Here is a 20,307-nt window from a genome sequence, read left to right on the forward strand (position 1 = left end):
AGGGGACCTGAATCTCTGGACTGACCATATGATAGCCAGGCCCTGAGCCTCAACAGACTTGCAACTCCTACACTCTGGTTTATTGGACTTACCCCACTCAGCTAAGATGGAGGTGAAGAAGGTCAACCACCACACCAGGGAGCCAAGAGCGCCTACAACTGAAAGCAGGAGAATTGCACCCAGCATCCATGTGGAATCTAAGCCCCCTCTTGATATAGATGTGGAGTAGACACAACCACTCCAAGGTCCACAGGATGGAGGAATAGAGTATGGATTAGAGTGGACTACTGTTATTCTATTCATGAACTACTGTGATAGTAATCGAAGAAAATGTGGCATTGGTGTGGAGAAAGTGGCCATGGTGGCTTCTGGGGGTAGGGAGTGGGAGGAAGAGATGAAATGTGGGGGCATTTTCAGGACTTGGAGTTGTCCTGGGTGGTGCTGCAGGGACAGTTACTGGACATTGTATGTCCTCCCATGGCCCACTGGGTGGACTGTGGGAGAGTGTGGGCTATGATGTGGACCATTGACCATGAGGTGCAGCAGTGCTCAGAGATGTATTTACCAAATGTAATGAATGTCTCATGATGATGGGGGGAGGTTGTTGTTATGGGGGGAGGAATGGGGTGAGAGGGGTGGGGGGTATATGGGGACCTCATATTTTTTGAATGTAACATTGAAAAAATAAAGACAAAAAAAATAAAAAGTAAAATAAAAGTCATGTAAAAAAAAAAATACAACATTCCCATATAAACCTCCTACTGTTGACACTTGCATTAGTGTGGTGCCTTTGCCACACTTGATTAAAGATGATTAAAATAGTACTAATAACAATCTGGGTGAGAGTTCAAAAGGCTACTCAATCCTGAGAACCCCAGAGGCCAGAATTTGCCTGTTTGAAAGAAGGAGCCTTTCTAATCTGCTGGGAAATTTCTCCTGGCTTCCTCCTTGAAAGCATTTTGCCTGCAGGGAGTTTTTCACCACTGGCCTGCAAGTCTCTCTCCAGACATTGAAGAATCCCCAGTGAGGCACTTACCAGGTGCCTCTTTGCAGGGGCCCCAGAGCTTCCTAGGAGAGGACTTGCAGCTCTTGCCCTCAAAAGCTTGACACAGGAGTGACTCGACTCACCCTGCAGGAAGCCCGCAGTCTATGCCTAAGGATTGTGTACTTTTCTCATTTTTTTTTCTTTATTAACTCTTTACTCCATTAAAAAAAAAAAAGTTTGACACATAGGAAGTCAGAGCTCTGCCCCTTTGGAATGCAGCTACTGTGGGGCCTGGTATTTCTGGTTCCCATGCCAGGAGAAGCACAGCAACTCTACCCCCACCCCAACGCCACTCTCTCCCTGGAGTGCTGGCAGATTCTCCCAGCTTCAGGGCAGTGGCAAACTCTTTCTGATTGCTCTACTTTTTGGTTGTGGTCCGTTTCTCTGCTATCATCATTGTGGTAGCTAATGTTTATTGAGCACTGAAGCAGGCCAGGTATTATTTGGAGTATTCACCATTTATCACCTAATTTCCTCTTCTTATCACCCCTATTAAGATCTCCACCAACAAGATCTATTGCCTAAGCGTTACCTCCTGAAAATCTCCTTGTTACTCAAATATGGCCTCTCTTTAAGCCAAACTCAGGAAATAAACGATCTCTCCCCACTCCCAGCGTGGGACATGACTCCTGGGGATGAGCCTCCCTGGCATTGAGGGATTATTACCAAGCACCAAGCAGCAAAAGATTTAGGAAAAGAACTTGGCCCAGAGGGGGCAGGTTGGGAGGTCATTCCAGAGGTTAAGCTGAAAATGTCTCAGGAGGATCTCACTGGCTGCATTAGTAAACAATGCCTCAAACAGAGGTGCTCACAAGGGCTCTAGAGACATCTGGACATTAAAGGCAAGGTAAGGCACACAACCCCATGAAGTCACCCTGTCAGTGATTATATTTCCCCACTGTAACCAAGTTAGTCTCCTTTGTAATGTCCCTACACATGATTTTTCTACCCCTCTTATTTGAACCTATAATCAGCACTATACTCATTAAATATATGTCCCAGAGACTTAAATCTTCAGTCTGTTTATATGCTGGTTGAGTCCTGAATCTCAGCCGAGTTGCAGCCAACACCTACTCTCCAGTTCATCAGACTTGCCCAGGAAAACTAACAAAATAATGATGATGGACAATCCCCATCCCAAAAAGCAAAGAGCATCTACAACCAGAATCAAAATAGTTCCTTCCACCTGCTGCATAAGAACTAAGTCACCTCTCCATTTGAAGCAGAGTAGGCATCATCATCTCCAAGTCCTCAAGATTGAGGAATGAAGAAACATAAGGGGGGAATGCAACCACGGACCTAAGTAGACTTATTATTGTCGTAATGGAAGAACTTGTAACACTGATATACAGATAGTGGTTACCAGAGTTTCTGAGGGGAGGAGAGGGAAGAATATGTGGAACACAGGGCATTTTTAGGGCATTGGAATTGTTCTGCATATGGCAACAAAGGATATAGGCCATTATACATTCCGTCAAAACCTAGAAAACTGTGTGGGGTAAAGTTTAAATCATAATGTAAACTATAGACCTTGGCTAGTATCAGTGCTTCAATATGTGTTCATCAGTTGTAACAAATGTACCACACTAATGTAAGAGGTTATTAATAGGGGAAATGTGAGAGCAGGAAGGAGGTGTGGTATGTGAGAACGCTCTATATTTTCTTTCTTTCTTTTTGTTGTTGTTGAGGTACCAGGGCTGGGGATTGAAACTGGGACCTTGTATGTGGGAAGCCACATACAAGTTCCCCTGAGTTGGCTGTTCAGTTTGTTTGCTTGTGGTTTGCTTTTTTGTTTTCAGGAGGTACTGGGAAACGAACCGGGACCTTCCCTGTGGGAAGCAGGCACTCAGCTGCTTGAGCCACATCCGCTCCCATCCCCTACATTTTTGATATCACTTTTATGTAATCTAAAACTTCTTTTAAAAAAATAAAGTTAAAAAAGCAAAAATCACCAAACAAACAAAACAACTCCATTGTAGTTTTCCGTGTGGCAGGAGGCGGGGGTCAAGCCAAGGATCCCCGAGGATCCTCTGGCAGCCTCCAGCAGCCTCCAGCAGACTGCTACTAACCTTGGGAGGAAGTAAGCCTTGCAGCCTGCAAAACCAGGTGCCAGTGGAAGCAGGATGCCAAGAGGAGCCTTCAGCAGCCTGAGGAACTGAAAGGTGGTCATGTGCACAGCTCACAACACTCTTGATATGGACGGGGCTCTCTACCCTCCTACTCCACTAGAGTTGGTCTTCCAGAGACTCCCTTGACTTTCACACAAGCAATCTGTTCAACAGACTGATTCTAGAAACCTAAACTCTTCAATATGAGGGATCATGAAACGCGGTTTGACGGTAAACTCTCTTGAGTTCGAGGGGGTTCCTACCCATCCTCTGATTACTGAATTGTGTTCAAACGTGCCCAGAGAAAAGAAAGAGGAGGCTGGTAACATCTGCCCCCAGAAAAGAGTAACTACAGAAGGAGAAAGCAAAGGGACTCCTTCAGTGTCCTGGGCCAAACTACCACACCAATAGCGACACCTATCCTCTCTTCCTTTCCTCCTATTACAATAAAGCAAGTATTTGTCCAGATTTCCTTCCCGCCCTTGTCTTCAGTAATTTTACCTAAGCTATTGTCCTGTAGTTCTCTTATATCTGGATCCATCCCATTAGCATTTAAAAATTCTCAAATTATTCCTTTCACCTTTCTACTTTCCCCTCTCAACTTTCTGCTCTTTCTAATCACTGCACTTCCCCCCCAACTTCCTCCTTGAGCCCCTCCAGTCTCCTTGCTTGATTGTCCCATCCCTTGCTAAAGTCAGCTATGCTATCAGTGTCTCTAATTCAATGAGTAATATTTCAGTTTTTATCTTTGCTGACCTTTCAGAAGCATTTGAGAGCATCGGCCACCCTTTCCTTCTGAAATCGCTATTTTCACTAGACTGCCATGACAATCCTCTTTTCATTTTACTCCAGCTGCTCTTGCTGTAATTTTTCAGTTCTTTTGCTACCTTATTTTCTTTACCCAGTCTTTAAATGGCAAAGCTGCTTAAATCTTAGATTAGCTACTGGGGGATTTCATGAAGTAATAAAAGTAAGCAAATAAATCTAGGTCATCCTTATATGGTATTGACAGCTTTTCATTTCATCAGCTAAGGCCATTTAAAAGAACACTGTTTCTAGTAACAAGAACAACAGCAGCAATAGGAATAGTAGCTAAACTTTATAGAGAAAATCTATGATGTACCAGGCACGATTCTTGGTCTTGCCAGGAAGTATGTGATTTCAGCCGTGTAAAAATGAGGCTATAGGCATTATTATTATCCCCATTTTGTAGCCAAGGACACTGAAAAACAGAAATGTTAAGTAAACTGCTCCTGAGCCTCTGCTGACATCTCTGAAAACCATCAAGCATACAAGGGAGGCTCTAAAACCTCTTCAAAGCTCAGCCAGTGAGGTAAGCTCTGGATTTGCGTAGGGCAAACAAACACTCTCTGGGCATCAGTTTGCTTAACTGTCATATAAAGGGCTAATCCCGCCCTTATAAGGCTAGGGGGAGCAGGAAATGACCTCACAAATACTGAGTGTGTGACACACTGGTGGCCACAACATGCCAGACTTTTAAGACTGTTCCCCCTGACACAGCCCTACAAGATCATCTGCTGCTGTGAACAAGCTGGGTGTGGATCCTCAAGGTTGGTGGTCCTCCAATTCAGGTCAGATAGTTTTTGTGACTGACTGTCCCCCACCTTCCCTCCTTCCCTCCCAGTTCTCCTCTCTGCCTGAAACAGGCAGAAATAGTTGGGCTGTGCTCACCATTGGTGGAAACTGTCGTTGCCCTGGTAGCACTCATAAACATTCCTTCAGGGAACCCTGCACAAAAGCTGCTGAGAGATTCTAAGGCTTCCCCAGCTGCTGCTGCTGCTCCTGCTCCACACGAGGATCTGGTCATGCAAGTAGCAGGGTTTATTAGGGATGGGGGAGTCCAGAGAAAGGATTTGCGGGGGTTTTCCCCACACATCACTCAGACTCCAAAACTGACCACACACCTGACGCTTCCCTCCCATTTGGCCCGTCTGGCCTATTACTAGGTAGGGAAAAAGAACTTGGGGAGGCCTAATAGAAGGGAGGCTCAAAGGTGCCCTGTGCCCAGGGATAGGTAAGGATCAAATTTCAGCCTCTTCCAGGGCCCTGTTTGCCTCCCCCTCCTGTCGGAGCACTGGGCTCCACAGGGGAAGATTTTAAGGGGATCCTTCTATGGATAAAGGCCCACCCCCCATTTGCCTGGCACTGAAGGTCACAGATTTGACTCCCAGTCAATTCATTAAGAGCCAATTTGCTGAAAGCCCAGTCACCGAATGAACAAGCAAGTCAACAATGGGGCCACTTGCGAAAGGAGCAAGTTGATGTATCGAATTCATCAAAGTCGACCAAATTTACTGATTGACCCAAAATTCTGTTGCTGTGGTCTTTAATGACACAGTTTACATCCATTCGTGTTGGCCAAACTGCCATGGCCTAATAGTGGTGGAGAATCCATTCCCTAGGTTTATGGGCCTTCGGATGGCCTGCCTGTGTCTCCCCGCTTGGAGACAGGCAGCCCAGGATGCCTCTGGTTTGCCCCAGGAGATGACCCTCTGCCTCCCCCCTCACCATTTCCCCCACCTCCCAGCTATAGGAACAGAAAACTGAGGCAGAGGCAAAACTGAGCTTAAAATGCTAATATGAAGACTCAAATGAACACTGGTCAACCTAATTCCAGGAATTTGTTCAAAGGCTGTTCAAACCATCTTGGAGTAATGGCCAGGGGAGCCAGATTGCCTTGGGCAGTAGCCACTACATCCCCCTTGGGACCAACAATGATGTGGAGAAAGGGAACAAATCATTGCACTTCTTGAAAGAAGCCCAGAGAGACAGTGGGCCCGTTCTAGACTACAGATGGGAATGTGACCCCAGAGCCCTCCTGCCCTCCTGAATCTTGGAGGCTGTGAAGCCAGCCTCTCTGGGTGTGTGGTTCATTTTCCTCACTGCTACATGGTAATAAGAGCCCCTCTCTGTATCCTTCAGGGTCCTGGTTGTAGTCAGCAGACTAAAATTAGGATAGTCAGAGAAGGGTTAAATAAAGGAAATAGCTACCACAGCGAGGACAGAGTGTAGGGAAATAAGAGAAAGTGGAGCTCTCAGGGGCTAGTAAGTGGGGCATCTGAAGGGCTGAGAGGAGAGAATGGCTACCCTTACCAGACTCAGCGCTTGTGCTGAAAGACCTGTCCTGAGAGAAGCTGTCACCTTCTCCATGCAGCCAGCCAGAGGTGACACCGTAGGGAGAGAGCCATGGGGAGTGCATATATACTCTGACGTCACGCCTCCCTTCAGCCTGGTCTCCCCATTGTGTGGAACCTCCTAGAAGCCAGAGGGTCCTGAGGGAGCCCACAGATGTTGCTCATTCAGGCCAGCCTCCCAGGGCAGAGAGCAGAGTGAGATGGGTGGACAGTGAATCTGGGAGGGGCAAATGGAAGGTATCTAGCACACCATCTCATAGGGCTGGGTGACAATGCGATGTAATGAGGCACATAAATGCTCCCAAATTCGAGTGGTTATTTAGAGAAAAATAACTCCCTTTGGAGGGAGAGATCCACTTTCCTGGGGTCCCCCAACACAGGGACTGCCTGCAAAGAAGTTGGAACTGTGCTGGAAATAATTGATATCTCATACGTGAAGAGACTTAAGTCATAGGAGGGATAGGAAGATAGAAACCAAGCCTCAAGGGGAAATGTACAAAAGATTGAGAAGGTGCAGAGACTCCCAGCTCTGTGATAAACCTTGTTCACAGGCCTGACAACCCCAATTTTCACAATCACAGAATTGGCTAGCATGTACGATGAAAACCTTACTAGAATAGGAGTAGAGGAACACTTTGTTTTTGAGGTATCGGGCCGGGGATTGAACCTAGGACCTCGCATGTGGGAAGCTGGTTTTCCACCACTGAGCCACATAGTCTCCCCCAAGTTGGGTTTTTCATTTGTTTATTTTTTGTTTTCAGGAGGTACTGGGGATCAAACCCAGGATCTCCTGTGTGGGAAGCAGACGCTCAACTGCTTGAGCTACATCCTCTCCCCCATGAGTACTTTCTTGACGTGATGAATCTCAAACTATAATCCAACATCATACTTAATGGTGTAACACCAGTGGGGATTCCCACTGAAGTCAGACACAGAAGAAGGATGTTCATTGTCTCCATGACCATTCCTGAAAGTGTTAGCTAATGCTAATATTTAAAGAGATAGCTATTTCAGGAAGAGATGGTAAAAATGATAGTTTCTCAGTCCAGTAACTAGCTGCTTAGATTATGTTTCAAACAGTCGCAAGTGACTATTATACAGTGCATACCCAATACCTTTTAAAACTGTGGAAAAAAATGATAGGTTCTCGTAGATGATTGTATTGTATACCTAGACAGCCCAACAGAATACAGTGGAGTGTCAACCCCTCCTATGCTGCATTGCCTCCAATCATTTTAGTTCCTTTTATCTTTAAAGATCCACATGCCCTCAAGTCACCCGAAGGAGGGGTTGGGTTTCTATCAAAGGCTCCACTAGAAATCAGTTATTGCTAGAACTCCAAAGAGGTTCGGAACCATTCTACCACACCTTGACTTGTGCCTTCACGGTTTTGAGAATCAGAGCAGCCAAGCACCAGATGGTACACAGCGAACTCTCACTCCTACCCCTATCCACCATTCCCCTCCCTAGAGACAACCACTGTTTCCTGTCTCTTATGGTTCTTCAAGAGATAGTCTGTACTTATATGAGCTTCTATGTGTGCATGCACGTACACATGTACATATATGAATACACAAAGAATAACTGTTTTACCTTTACAAAGAGTCACTTTTTGAATTTCTTTTTCCAGGCAAAAGAAAATGGATGAGACTAAAAATGCTGAAAGTCAGAAGAGAATGGACAGGAACACAAACCCCACAAAGCAGACAACAGTGGATCTGGAGAACAATAGCGAATTGGCTGAACTAGCTCTAACTATAGCTGAAAATGCCATCATTACTGCTGTTAAGACTGTGGAAGGTAGTGCTCCTGATTGGGCACCTAAAGAATTGTCTCACGTAACTCCAACCTGCCAGCCAACTAACCAATTCGCACCTTGTTTGCAGAAACTGAAAACCCCATCAAAAACATCAGATGGATCACCCATGGTGAATTCACAGTGGAAAAAGGACGTAGGCAAATTGAGGAGTTCATCTCAGTAAGTCAGTTGAACTACTCCAGCTTGGTACACTAGGGCAAAGAACAACAAAATGGCTCGTTTGATCAAACCTTGGAAGTCCAGAAAACCTAGGAAGTGATATCAGAGGCGATGATTAAATATTGTCTCCACCTAGGTTCCAAAATCATGGTGTGAAATTCTTTGGAGGTGAAAAGCACAATCGTATTCCCTTGTGTTTGTATCATCATAACCGTACCTGACCCTAGGTAAATCTGTTATTTCCAGTTAATCAATTTGCCCATGCTGGTGCATTAAATGGGGGCCTAGTAGCCCAAGGAAGGAGATGCTTCTTCAAATAGGTGTTCTCTAACCACCAGCTTTAGAATGCTTATATTAACAGGGGATGCAGACAGGCCACAGTCATTTAGAGTTTGCTTTGGAATATATTCACTGCATAGTCAGATGCATGCGTTCATGAATTCCTTTTATTTCTTTCCCCTATGCCTGGATCTGACTCTTCCTAGGGGTTATTTTGGCAGTACTGGGGAAAGGCACTGGGGTCCTCTGCATAAGTAGCGGGATTCATATGGAATGGCTTGAAATCCCTTCCCACTCCTTCCACAGGAGGGACTAGGTGAAATTGGTGGAGGAAAGCTCCCTCACCTCTACGAGCAGTTTTGTGGCTGTCTCTGTTCCTCTGGCCAGCCCAGGAAAGCGTCTGCCCTCAGGGCAGCTTCAGAGGTCCTAGGAAGGACTGATCAGGTGGGAAAGAGGGGAGGCCAGGGTTTTCTGGCGCCACACCTTCCATCCAGGCTCCAGTGGGCACTTCTCACCCTTATCTTTAGGAGGGGTATCTAGAGCATAGCAAGGAGGGATGGTGCAAAGTATTAATTACTCTTGGACTTTCCTGCTCTGGAGCACATCTCCATCTGGGTTAAGGCTAAGGCCCTTTCCTCCTAAATTCAGCGTTCTTGTATCAGGATGGACTAGAACAGGGAGCAAGGGGGAAATTTCTCCCCTGGAGAGCTCCCTGGTCTCTTTGAGTAAATGTGATGTACGCACCCCCTCCTCTCCCCACAACTTACCACTCCAACCCCATCACCTCCTCCTACCTTCTCCCCTCCCTTTCAAGTAGCTCACTCAGGCCACTCTTGCCTCCTGGCTACTCCTCCACTTCCAAACATGTCATGGCCTCAGGGCCTTGCACTTGCTCTTCCCACTGCTTGGAACACTTTCCCCTGAGAGATTCTCTTGGGTCACTGGTTTTGTTGTTTTTTTTTTTGAGATATGGGAGATTGAACCTAGGACCTCACACATGCGAAGCCGGTTAAACCCGCTCCCTTCATGTCTCATTGTTAACCTCCCTTCAGACCTTTGTTAAAATGCTACCTGCTCACTGAGGCCTTTCCTGGCCACCTCATGAAACAATGCAATCTCCTCCTCTCTCCTGCATCATGACTGACTAAAATGCTAGAGTTTACTTATTTATCCTCTTCTTTTCTTCCACCACCAGTGTGCATGGCCAACAAATGCAGAGACTTTTTCTCTCTGCTTTGTGCCAGTCCCTAGAAATGTCACGTATGCAGCTGCTGCTTCACCATGACTACACAAACAGATTTATTTTCTCCATACCTTTATTTCTTCACAGATGAAAAGAGAGGCCTAAGTATTTGTCTGACCAACTTCATAGGGCTATTGTGAGGACAGAGTTTATTAGAAAGTAGAAGGTGTGAGCTGGTGTAGCTCAGGGGTTGAGTGCCTGCTTTGCATGTACAAGGTCCCAGGTTCAATCCCCAGTGCCTCCTCATATATATATATATATATATATATCCTTTAACATAAACACCGAAATACAAAGATAACTGGTATTAAAAAAAAAATAGAAGGTGACTGAGAAGCTAAAATGTCTGTTCAACTCAGGGCAGCAAATTGTCATATTCCCAGCACCACGGATGCAGTGAGTCAGAGAGGTAAGGTCTACCATCTATATGCCTGGCACTTTTAATGGAAAACTTCCTCAGGCACATTACAGATTTCCTAGAGTCCACCACATAGCAGGGGGTAGCAAATTAGGAGTTGCCACTTACTGAACTCTTGCAGTGTGCCAAGGACTTCACATGCATAATCTCACTGACCCTTAACAAACCTCCACTGAAGGTACAGCACTGTAGCCAATTCACAGAGGAGGAACCTGAGGCTCAGGGAGGCTGGGCAATTTGTCCAAAGTCTTTCTAATTAAGCAGCAGAGTGAAATTAGATGGCAGGTCTGTCTGATGGGTATTTTCCACCAGAGTAGGAAAAGTACTTTCTGATGACCAGATTTAATAAAAGGACATTATCAACAGAGAAGAAATCCCCAGGATCCACTTAGTAATTCGTTTTAAAAAGAGAGGGAACAACCTATGCAACAGGAAACATAAGCAATGTGCAACCTTATTATCAATGAGAAATGCAAATTCAAACAATTTTAAGGTATTGCAATGTGCCCAGCTAAGAAATTGGCAAAAATGTGTTTAAGGATTAAACGTGGTGTCAGAATGATCGGGTACAATTGTTAGTTCGTTCTCTTGAACGCAATCTGGCAAGAAGAATATGCAAATGGGTTATCAGAGAAAATTGGGAAGACTCCCTATTTTAACATACAGTTAAAAATTATTTTTTTTAGGAGGATACTGGGGATTGAACCTGGGACCTCATACATGCTAAGCAGGCACTCAACCTCTGAGCTACACCTGCTCAGCATAAAATTACTTCTTATCATAAAAAATATGATTGCATACAACCCGGTAAGCAGAAGACGCAAAGTAGAAAATGGAACCCCCCCCCCCCCACACACACACAATGCCCAGTTCTACTCCCTCAAAGGTCACTTAAACCACTGACAACAGTTCCTTGTGTATCCTTCCTGGCACCTGTTGATTCTGTGTCCAATCATACACGATTGACTAAGCCATCCCTGGTAGAGTACTCTCCTGGAAGTAAGTATATGAAGCAGGGTTATGTAAAAATGACAAAACACAGGCATATTACATTCACTGGAGCTACATAATAGTCTGTTCCCAACATACTGATAAAAAGGGGAGGAGTCTGCCTGAGGGAAAAATGTTGAATTCAAAGTCAGGTCTAGGGCTACAGTAGTTTACAAAAGAAAACAAACAAAACAAAGCTACTAACAGCCCAGTGGAGAGGAAAATGTGAGATTGAGGCATCTGGTAGAATGGAGAGAGCCCTGAGGGGGCTGCTCAAGAGCCCTGGGTACCTACTACTAGCTGTTGTGTTAGATTGCCCTTACCTAGTCCTAGGCCCCAGCATCCTCCTCTGCAATGTCAGGATTTTCATTGTTTGGTCTCTAGGACCATTCCTGCTCTACAAAGTCTGATTATGTGATAGAAGGAAAAACACTAGAGCTGAAAAAGTATAGTGAGGAATGCAGAAAGGTTGAAAAATCAAACGCCATGCCCCAACAGACCTCAAGGGGTAAACTGTTGGGCTCCTTCATGGAGGAATCATGAATGATGTAAGTAAAAAAGATACAGTTCCTGATCCCAAGGAATTTGGAGCCTACTGCTTTTCTCTGGATGACGGAAACGGCCAATTGGGTACAAGATTGAAATAAGGTAAACTGAGGCAAAAGGTCAACCTCTGTTTTTTTTTTAATTTAAGGAGGGTTTGAATTTTTTCTGCCATCTCCTCCCACACTCCTTCCCCACATCAATGGGATTGTTACACTCTCCCAATTCCTTCCTTGATTCTTCATCTTCTCTCAGGCTCATCTTTGATTCAGAGGTTTCCTGGGTACCCCATACCCAGCCCAAGGGGGTTCAAGTGGATTGAATTTGTTGAATACCTACTACATTCAAGACCCTGGGCTAGGAATCGGGGCTGCAGTTATGACTTCCATGGGCCCGAGGCTTTCCTGCCTTTTGGGGCCCTTTCCTCCTTAAAAATATTAAAAAATTTTAAAACACTGCATTGGTATAAAGATGAATGTAATTTTGAGCTTCAAACCTCATTCTTTCCTTCTGATCTTAAAAGAAACGAAAACATTTTTTGTGGGTCCCGCAAGGCACTGTGGGCTTTAGGCCCTGTGCCTCTTATGGTTAAATGGATAAGTCAGCCTTGCTTAGACGTTTTAATCTGGAGAATCAGATGAAGACTGCTCCAGATAACTGTAATAAAGGGTGGAGTATCAAGTGCTGGAAGAGAGACAGAAGACACAGCAGCATGACTGTTCAAAGGGGAGAGACGAAAATCACTTTCTGGTGAAGTGGGATCAAGGAAGCCTTGGAGGTGTTGTATTTAGGGAAAAGGACATTACCAAGCAGGGATGAGAAGGAAGGTTTCCCAAGAAGTGACACCAGTCTGATTAAAAGTGTGGGGCAAATTTGGAGAATAATGAGAAGTTTTAGTTGGGGCATGTGAGATCTTTGTCCGGAAAAGTGTGACATGAGAGTAGAAAGATATTCTTAGATCCAGACGGTGGAAGGTCTTAAATGACAGAGGCAAAAACTTATACCTTGTTCAGCAGGTGATGGGGAGTTTCTGAAGCCTTTTTTTTTTAATAAGAGAAGATGTAGGTTTACAGAAAAATGAATAAAACAGTAAGTTCCCATATACCACCCCATTGTTAACATATTGCATTAATGTACATGTTACAATTCACCAAAGAAGTTTTATAATTGTACTATTAACTCCATTCATTGTTTGCAATAGTATTTGCTATATGTGCTGTACAGTCCTATTCTGAAGGTTTTTGAGCTGAGCTGATATGATTGCAGCTGTGCTCAAGAAAAAGCCAGCTCTGGCTTCAGTGTGGGCGATGGTTTTGAGAAGTGAGGCTGAGGCCACCGAGTCTAGCCAGAAGGTTTTGCCTCAGTCCCAGGGAGAAACAACAATAGCTATAGTAGAGTAGTGGTAGTGGTTATGGAGAATGGATAAATGTGAGACCTATTTGGGATCGAATAGACACTACTGAAGGTTAATATATATTGAATTAATGAAGCAAGGACTGAATGAATGCTGGTACTTGTAACCACCGCAGTTAACTTTAGTTGTGTATTTCCATGCCAACTCCAAGAAGAGACCCAGATAAGGGAGCTATCCCAAGGAAGGTTTTTAGTTTCTAGACTCTCTTCACTAGCAAGATTTGTGCTACAGAAGGGGGAAGTTTCTCCAATAGTACAAACAGGAAATAATTGTTTTCTGAGGGATCTGGATTATCCTATTGACTGACTCATTCCCTCATTCCTCTCCTGACCTTATTTGATATTCTTCCCATGGCTGCAATGAAGTATGTCTGGTTTCACAGAGAGGTTGTAAAATCAGCCTCATTACCTTCTAGTCACACCTTCCAGTCTCCCACGATGGGTGAGCAGAACACATGTTCTAAGTACTTTTGTATGATTTTCCAGTTAACCAAACTTGACTCCCAAGGAAGGGTCTGGCACGAGGTGCGCATGTTTATGTGGTGTGTAGGGACACCCACACACCTGAAGGTATGCCTCTGCATCCCAAAGCCAAATCTCAATTGATATTTGCATTATTCACTTATCTCCTTTCGGCTCCACTTTTTCTTTCTTCCATCTGTGTAGTGTATGTACCTAGGAGTTGACTTTAGTTTGGATCCCTGTTAAAACTGTTAGGAATGGCCATAACCCCTATTGTCATGTGCTGCCTTTTTCTTGGGAACTTGAATGAAAGGCTCCTTTTCTTTCTCTGTGTGCTTTTACATTTTTCTATGAAACAGACTTGGGAATTTCAAGACCGCTGGGTGCACTGCTCAGAGTTTTTTCAGAGGGAAGACTTGGGTCACACCTTCCACTACATCTACCGTGTACGCTGGAGTATCCCAACAGCTCGGAGACCCATGGCACGAGTCACTGCTGCCGTCTACTTCATCATCAAGATCACCAAAAGCAAACCTGCTGTAAGCTCATTCTTTTCTGCCTTGTTCCCTTCAAAGAGACTGTTGTGAGAAAGGAGGCTTCTCTTGTCAAGGTCACTGATGTACCCTCCCCCTTTGTTCAATTCAATGGTCATATTTTGTTTCCTCATCTTACTTGACCCATCTGCAGCACTTTTAGAACAACACACGCTCCTGGTTAGTTGCTAGTGGTTTCTCTTCTCACCAACCTCTTCATGTTGGAATGCTCACAAACTCAGGCTTTGGACCTCTGTCTCTATATTCACTTTCTTGGTGATGTCCTCCAGTCTCAGCATTTTAAATTCCACATATAGCATATTGTTCCCAAATTTCTATCTTCAATCCAGACCTCTCCCATTTGGGTATTTAATAAACCTCTTAAACTTGTATCCAAAACTGAACTTCTGATTTTCCTTTACAAACTCATCTACCTGCAGTCTTCCTCATTTCAACTGATGGCCACATTACTTGGCATCATCCTCAACTCTTCTTCTTTAATCTCTTTTCTCCAATGCATGTGGAAATCCGGTTGGCTTCACTTTCAAAACATAAATAGAACCCAACCATTTCCTATCACTCCACTTCGACCAGCCTGGTCCAAGACACCATCATCTCTCACCAAGAATCTTTCCAGAGCCTCCTGATGGGTCTTTTTCCCACCCTTCTTCTTGCCATGTCTCTTTGCAATACAACAGCCAGAGTTAGCATTGTAAAATGAATTTATGTCACTCTTCTGTTTAAAACTTCCCAACAGTGCTTCTCAAACTTTAAAGTGCATACAAAGTACACTTAGGAATCTTTTGAAAATGAAGATTTGATTCAGAAGGTCTGGGATGGCACTTGAGATTCTGCATTAACAACACACTCCCAGGTGATATGATGCTGGAGGTCTGCAGACTACATTTTGAGTAGCAAGGGCCTATGAGGCCTTGGGCAATCCAGTCTCTTATTTCTGCCTGCTCACTACTCTTTGCCCCTCACTTACTCTGCTCCAGCCACAATGATGATCTTGCTACTCCTCAAATAAGCTGCTTTACAGTTGCTGTTCCCTCTGCCTGCTCTTCCCCTAGGAGTCTGCATGGCTCACTTCTAAAATTCTTCCCCTGTACTTCATATTCCCCTGAATGCTGTTCTCTGCAATGCTTTATCAACTTGTAATATTCTATATAATTTATTATCTTCTTGTTGTCTGCTCCCCCCCCAAGAATGTAAACTCTGTGATGGCAGGGATTTTTGTCTTGCTATAAAACAAGGCCAGGCAAATAGTAGGCTCTTAAGAAATACTTAAGAATGCTTTTAGCCACTAGGTAGTCCTGGAATAAGAAATATGTTGACTTGATAGCTGGCGTGAGTCAAAATAGCATTCACGAATGCAGGGAAAGGGTCCTCAGAGGAGTAGGGCCGGTGCCATACAAAATAGCTGGGACACAGGAGACATTAAAAAAAATGTGATTTTCCCTTTGTCTTCACATCTTTTCACAAAAGTTAGTTATTTGAGGCTCGGCCTGACTCTAAGGCTTTATATAAGATCATGAGGTGATGCATAGTCAGTGAACCAGCTATGTTCTACATTCATATCTATTCAGAGTTTGAAACTTGGAGTAATCTGAAGGGGTCTAATATATGGAGATCTCACTTCTCTTGCCCATCTATTCCTCCATCAGATGTCTTGCTTACTGACAAGGTTAAAGATCTGGAAGATAGGCTGGTGGAGGTGAACAAGACCATGATCATAAACCATACAGACAGTGCTTGGGTGAATAGCTTATGCTCAAAATCCCAAGTATAATTCTGGAGGGGAAAATGGATGGGAGCCACTGAGATAATATTACAACCTATATTTTTATCCTGCTTTTAAAGTGTTTTCAAACCTTGCTCATCAATATGAAATACTCAGTTGAGTAAACTGGAGCATGTAAAGAAAATAAATGACTTACTCAAGCTCCAATTCATGAAGAGTACATCTCAACAAGCCTCTCTTCAGATCTGTTTCCGATTCTGTGGAGATTTTAAAGATATCTGTCACCAAAAAGATCTTCTGCAAAGAAGATGCAGCAGATAGACACAGAGAACAGACAACCGGGGTGGGGGGGGAGGGGAGAGAAATAAATTAAAAAAAAAAAAAAAGATCTTCTGGGAGACAGAGGTTTGAAGTAATAAAGAATTACCTACCTAGAGACAGACTTCCAATTCATAAGATGAATTCTAGAACGTCATGAGTTACAGATATGGACAAGGGTAGAGATGGAGGAATTAGAGTTGGGAAGATTGGTTTAGGCTGACAACTGTCCTTTTCTTTCTTAGGATTCGCCCATTGATGTCTGGTATGTCTTTGAGGCCCATACATTAATTCACAGGTAATGAACATTTGCACTTTTTTAAAAGAGTAGGGGAGAGATCATACTCCAGGAATTCAGCAGGAACACAGCCACAGCTTTCTCATGTAATGGTCCCTTTTATGCCCCTTTGGGTGGGCTGAATGTAGGGTTCTGCCATTGTTCTAGAAAATTATTTTTCTTAGTGTCAGGTTTTTCACTGACTCACGATTAGAAACTTGAGGATTAGATGTTGGAGTAGGGTGGGGGTCATGCCCATTGTTGCTATGGGAAACATCAAAATCACATATAATTAAGTCAGGTATAATGTATAGCAGTTCTCTTATAGAATTTTTACATATGAGCTCATTAATCCTTCATTGATTGGGCCTAAGGAGCAATAAAGGATAGATGGAGACATATGGCCCCCCCCACCCCGGCCCGACTCCATCCAGGCAAATAGGCTTTTTGTTCATTAGGAATGTAACAATAAACAGGAAACAGGGAATGCCTGGCTCAATGTACTGTTTGATTTTAAGAGGTTTTCTGTGTTTTTCTTCCTCCACAGACCAGGAATGTCTCGCTTTCGAGAAAAATGGCTGAGGGACATTATTGATGCTAAAAATATTTTAATGGAGTCCATCGCTATCTAATTCAATTGTGTTCCATTCTTATGGAATATTTTAGGATTGGATTTGTAATCAGAGTGTACTGAAAATAAGATACTGCACATCAATCCACAGAATATTTATTGAATAATAAAACTTGTAGCACACAATCCAACTGTATATATATACTTTGCATTCATTCATTTTCCATTCTGCAACTTCCATAATATTAGCAGGGTAACGAGTAAGTTGTTTTCTATTTTCTAAAGGTTTTTTTTCCCATCACTGTTTGTATCACTTCAGAAGGTTACATGTACAGAAGCTGAGTTTAGGGACTTGCTAAAACCCACTGGTCAGCCCAAATTAAGACGGCACTTGGCTGCATATTCCCTCATCTGAGCCTAAGCCTCCAGCCTGGTTATACCTCTTTATGGGCACAACTGGGAAAAAGCAAAATGGCAACAGTTCTGCAATTTATCACATAACTAGTCAAAGTTTCCCCTCTTCATAGGTCCATTTATTTACTGTTGAGTTGGGGCTCACTGCTAAACAATACATCTGGAAATTCTGAAAACTGGGCATGCTACCGTCCACCATACACTATCACAACCATGATGGCAGCAGGGTTGCTTGAGAATTGGGGGCAAAGAAATAGGGATGGGTTCAGTCACCACCCTTACTTATTATCACCAGATCATCACTTGCTCCTACCACCCGCGAGGCTGTCTTGACTAGCTGAAAAGTTCTGAAACACCAAAGACAAAATTACATTATGCTATGAATGATTGCTTACAAGAACGTCAGAAAACGTTATTTACATAGATAAGTACCAGAAAGGAACACTGAACACTGAAAACAGTTGATGTACTAGGCTGGTAGGAGTGTGGGTAATTTTTCTTTCCTCCTTTTTTTTTTTTTAAAAGGTTACACTTGTCCAATAAAAAAAAAACAACAGGAAAATCCTATCAAAGTAACATAAACAGAGGCAAGGAGGTAGGAAACAAGTCTCCACAGAGAACAAAGAATATATTTAAAATACAACAGCCCTACTGTTCGACTTAGGTTCAGGTGACTGAACAGTTTTAAGCAGAAAACTCTCATGAGCTGAAAATAAGATACTTTAGCCCTTTTATTCTTCCCTCTCTTTCCCAAAGAATATGCTATGCAGCTGTTCCTTGGTAGGTCATTCCCTAATAAGTCCTGATGAAAGAAATGGTAAAGTTAAAAATAAATCCCTATCTTTCTTTCATTTATTAAATAAGAATGTGTTGAGTATCTATTCTGTGGAGATGACAGGCAGGAGAATCAAATGGAAATTTACAATATTCATATATAACACAAAATTGTTTTATTTAAATGACCTCACATACTGGAAATAAGAGAACATATTCAATCAGTCTCTAGGAAGCAGTAACCAAAAAAAATGTTCTTAGAGAATAAAATCTTTAAAATGGGGATTTTAAAATTTAGACTTTGTAGTAAAGGGAAGTAGATGACTTAAGACTCATGGTTTTGGGACCTAATTTCCTTTTAACTTTTGTAAACTACAGTTTTATTAGGCTAGGCAGCAAATATATTTGGTATAGATGAACAGAAATCACTTCAAATTCAAGGGTCATAAATGTTCCTAAATGTGGGTTAAAGAACCTCCCCATCACCCATGTAATTTAAATTTATCCTAGGCTACAATAATGGAGCACAAAATAATCTTAACAAAAATAGCCCAACCTTCTACTGCCCCTTCCCCTTCACTCTTGTGACTTAACTAAAATTGATCAAATATAAGGGAAGGAAAAAGATCGTGATCTCATAGTCTCACAATTTTCCACTTCTCCCACACTTAAAAGTCAACAAAGTCATAAAAAAGCGATAAAATGAGGGGATCCTATACAATGTTAAAGATGAAACTGAATGACAGATGTAAAAAATAAACTGAAAGGCTTAACAATTTTAAAAATGAAATCTGCCTACTAAAGGATAGACTTTAAAAAATGTTTAAGATCATGTTAGCTTCATCCTTATGAAACTAAGTAAAAATACTGCTTCATTGTATTTTCCCCATCACACTCCCAACCATAGTTGATTCCCATTCTTATTAGAAGTCATACTATCATCAAAGCACCTGCACTTAAAACTGGTACAAGAGTAGCCTTCTCAAGATTTTATATCTGAAAGAACCATTTTTAAGTGACTTATTAAGAATTTTAAAAACTAATATTCACATTTTCAATTCAACAAGTCTATGGATTAGTTTGCTTTTTGGTCTGTTGGTTTGGGGATGGAGGTGGGGACTAAAACCAAAATATATCATTTTTAGGGCAGACTATATATTTTATTATACAAGTCAATTTCCAAATTCCAGATCTGTCTTTTCTAGTAATGCCTTCATTTTGTTAGCAAAAGTGGCCTCCTGTATGTTACTATTGAGTCCATTTACAACACATGCAAAATAGAGGAATAACAATTTCCCACAAGTTCAGTTGGGTGGAGGGAAGGAGGGCATCATGTAGAGCTAATAAATAGCACTGTTCCATGGTGTGAGATCGAAGTTTCCCATCTCATTGACACTTTCTCTCCATGGCACCTCCCCCAACACAGGAGGATTTCATTCAAAATTTGGATTTTAAATCAAAGTTATTATGGTCAATCCAAAATCACCCAAAGAACTTGGTAAAGTTGTATCAATAAGCAGCTTTTTATTAAAGGACGGAAAGAATTAAATAGAAGGCACAGTAGCACTGTAAAGCTTTTTCAGGTCATAAGAATCTTTCTCTATGTGTGCACGGAAGCCAAACTTTCTTTTTAGTTGTTAAAAATGTCTGCTGAATAATCAGAAAATCCTTATTTGTCATCCTTCCCTTTGGTCTTTCTGTATACCATCTCTCGAAAACTGGCCAGAATCTTGTTCTCTCTCTTTCGTCTCTCTTCTTGGTTAAAGGATGCAAGGGCTCTCTTCTCATCAGCGCTATAGATCTGGTTCTCTTTTCGCAGTCTCACAGCCTCCATTCGGCGATGCCTGGAGATAATTTTATTTTTGGCTTAATTTTTTTAATAATTATTCTCATAGCCACTTCCTTACTAATTCTCTCTTAATACAGAATGGTCTCTTTTAAAAGTTGACAAATAGAAACTGTGTTTTTTAAAATATGTTAAATTTTCAAAAGATCATTCAAGTTATCTATTGATGTATCCTTTGATTCTAGTTTTCAAATAA

At 42.6% G+C, this 20,307-nt stretch overlaps 2 protein-coding genes across 13 annotated transcripts in view; one reads left to right on the forward strand and one right to left on the reverse strand.

The window, feature by feature from the left end:
* LOC101430380 (NF-kappa-B-activating protein) overlaps nucleotides 1-20,307 on the reverse strand; it is a 43,610-nt gene that overhangs the window by 11,648 nt on the left and 11,655 nt on the right. Inside the window, exon 9 of one of the 12 annotated variants that reach the window (XM_004462125.4) lies at nucleotides 17,218-20,109. The exons of the other annotated variants lie outside the window; for them this stretch is intronic. Coding sequence (XP_004462182.1) covers nucleotides 19,935-20,109 — 175 coding nt within the window. The 3' untranslated portion in view covers nucleotides 17,218-19,934. Of the gene's footprint in view, nucleotides 1-17,217; nucleotides 20,110-20,307 lie in introns of those variants that run through there. 12 annotated transcript variants of the gene reach the window in all.
* Nucleotides 4,571-17,268, forward strand: AKAP14 (A-kinase anchoring protein 14). The gene is made up of 6 exons (XM_071213374.1): nucleotides 4,571-4,745; nucleotides 7,939-8,108; nucleotides 8,195-8,286; nucleotides 13,994-14,173; nucleotides 16,475-16,527; nucleotides 17,054-17,268. The coding sequence occupies exons 2-6, from the start codon at nucleotides 7,949-7,951 to the stop codon at nucleotides 17,136-17,138; spliced, it is 570 nt and encodes a 189-aa protein (XP_071069475.1). The 5' UTR covers nucleotides 4,571-4,745; nucleotides 7,939-7,948; the 3' UTR covers nucleotides 17,139-17,268.

Source organism: Dasypus novemcinctus, chromosome X (genome assembly GCF_030445035.2).
Source record: "Dasypus novemcinctus isolate mDasNov1 chromosome X, mDasNov1.1.hap2, whole genome shotgun sequence".
Classification (NCBI taxonomy): domain Eukaryota; kingdom Metazoa; phylum Chordata; class Mammalia; order Cingulata; family Dasypodidae; genus Dasypus; species Dasypus novemcinctus.

What these genes read in the sequence shown, in the direction of transcription:
- AKAP14 (XM_071213374.1), top strand. Translation starts at nt 7,949, where the DNA reads ATGGATGAGACTAAAAATGCTGAAAGTCAGAAGAGAATGGACAGGAAC. An exon ending in TGCTGTTAAGACTGTGGAAG is followed by an intron (nt 8,109 to 8,194) that starts GTAGTGCTCCTG and finishes CCTTGTTTGCAG; the next exon opens with AAACTGAAAACCCCATCAAA. An exon ending in TCACCAAAAGCAAACCTGCT is followed by an intron (nt 14,174 to 16,474) that starts GTAAGCTCATTC and finishes TTTCTTTCTTAG; the next exon opens with GATTCGCCCATTGATGTCTG.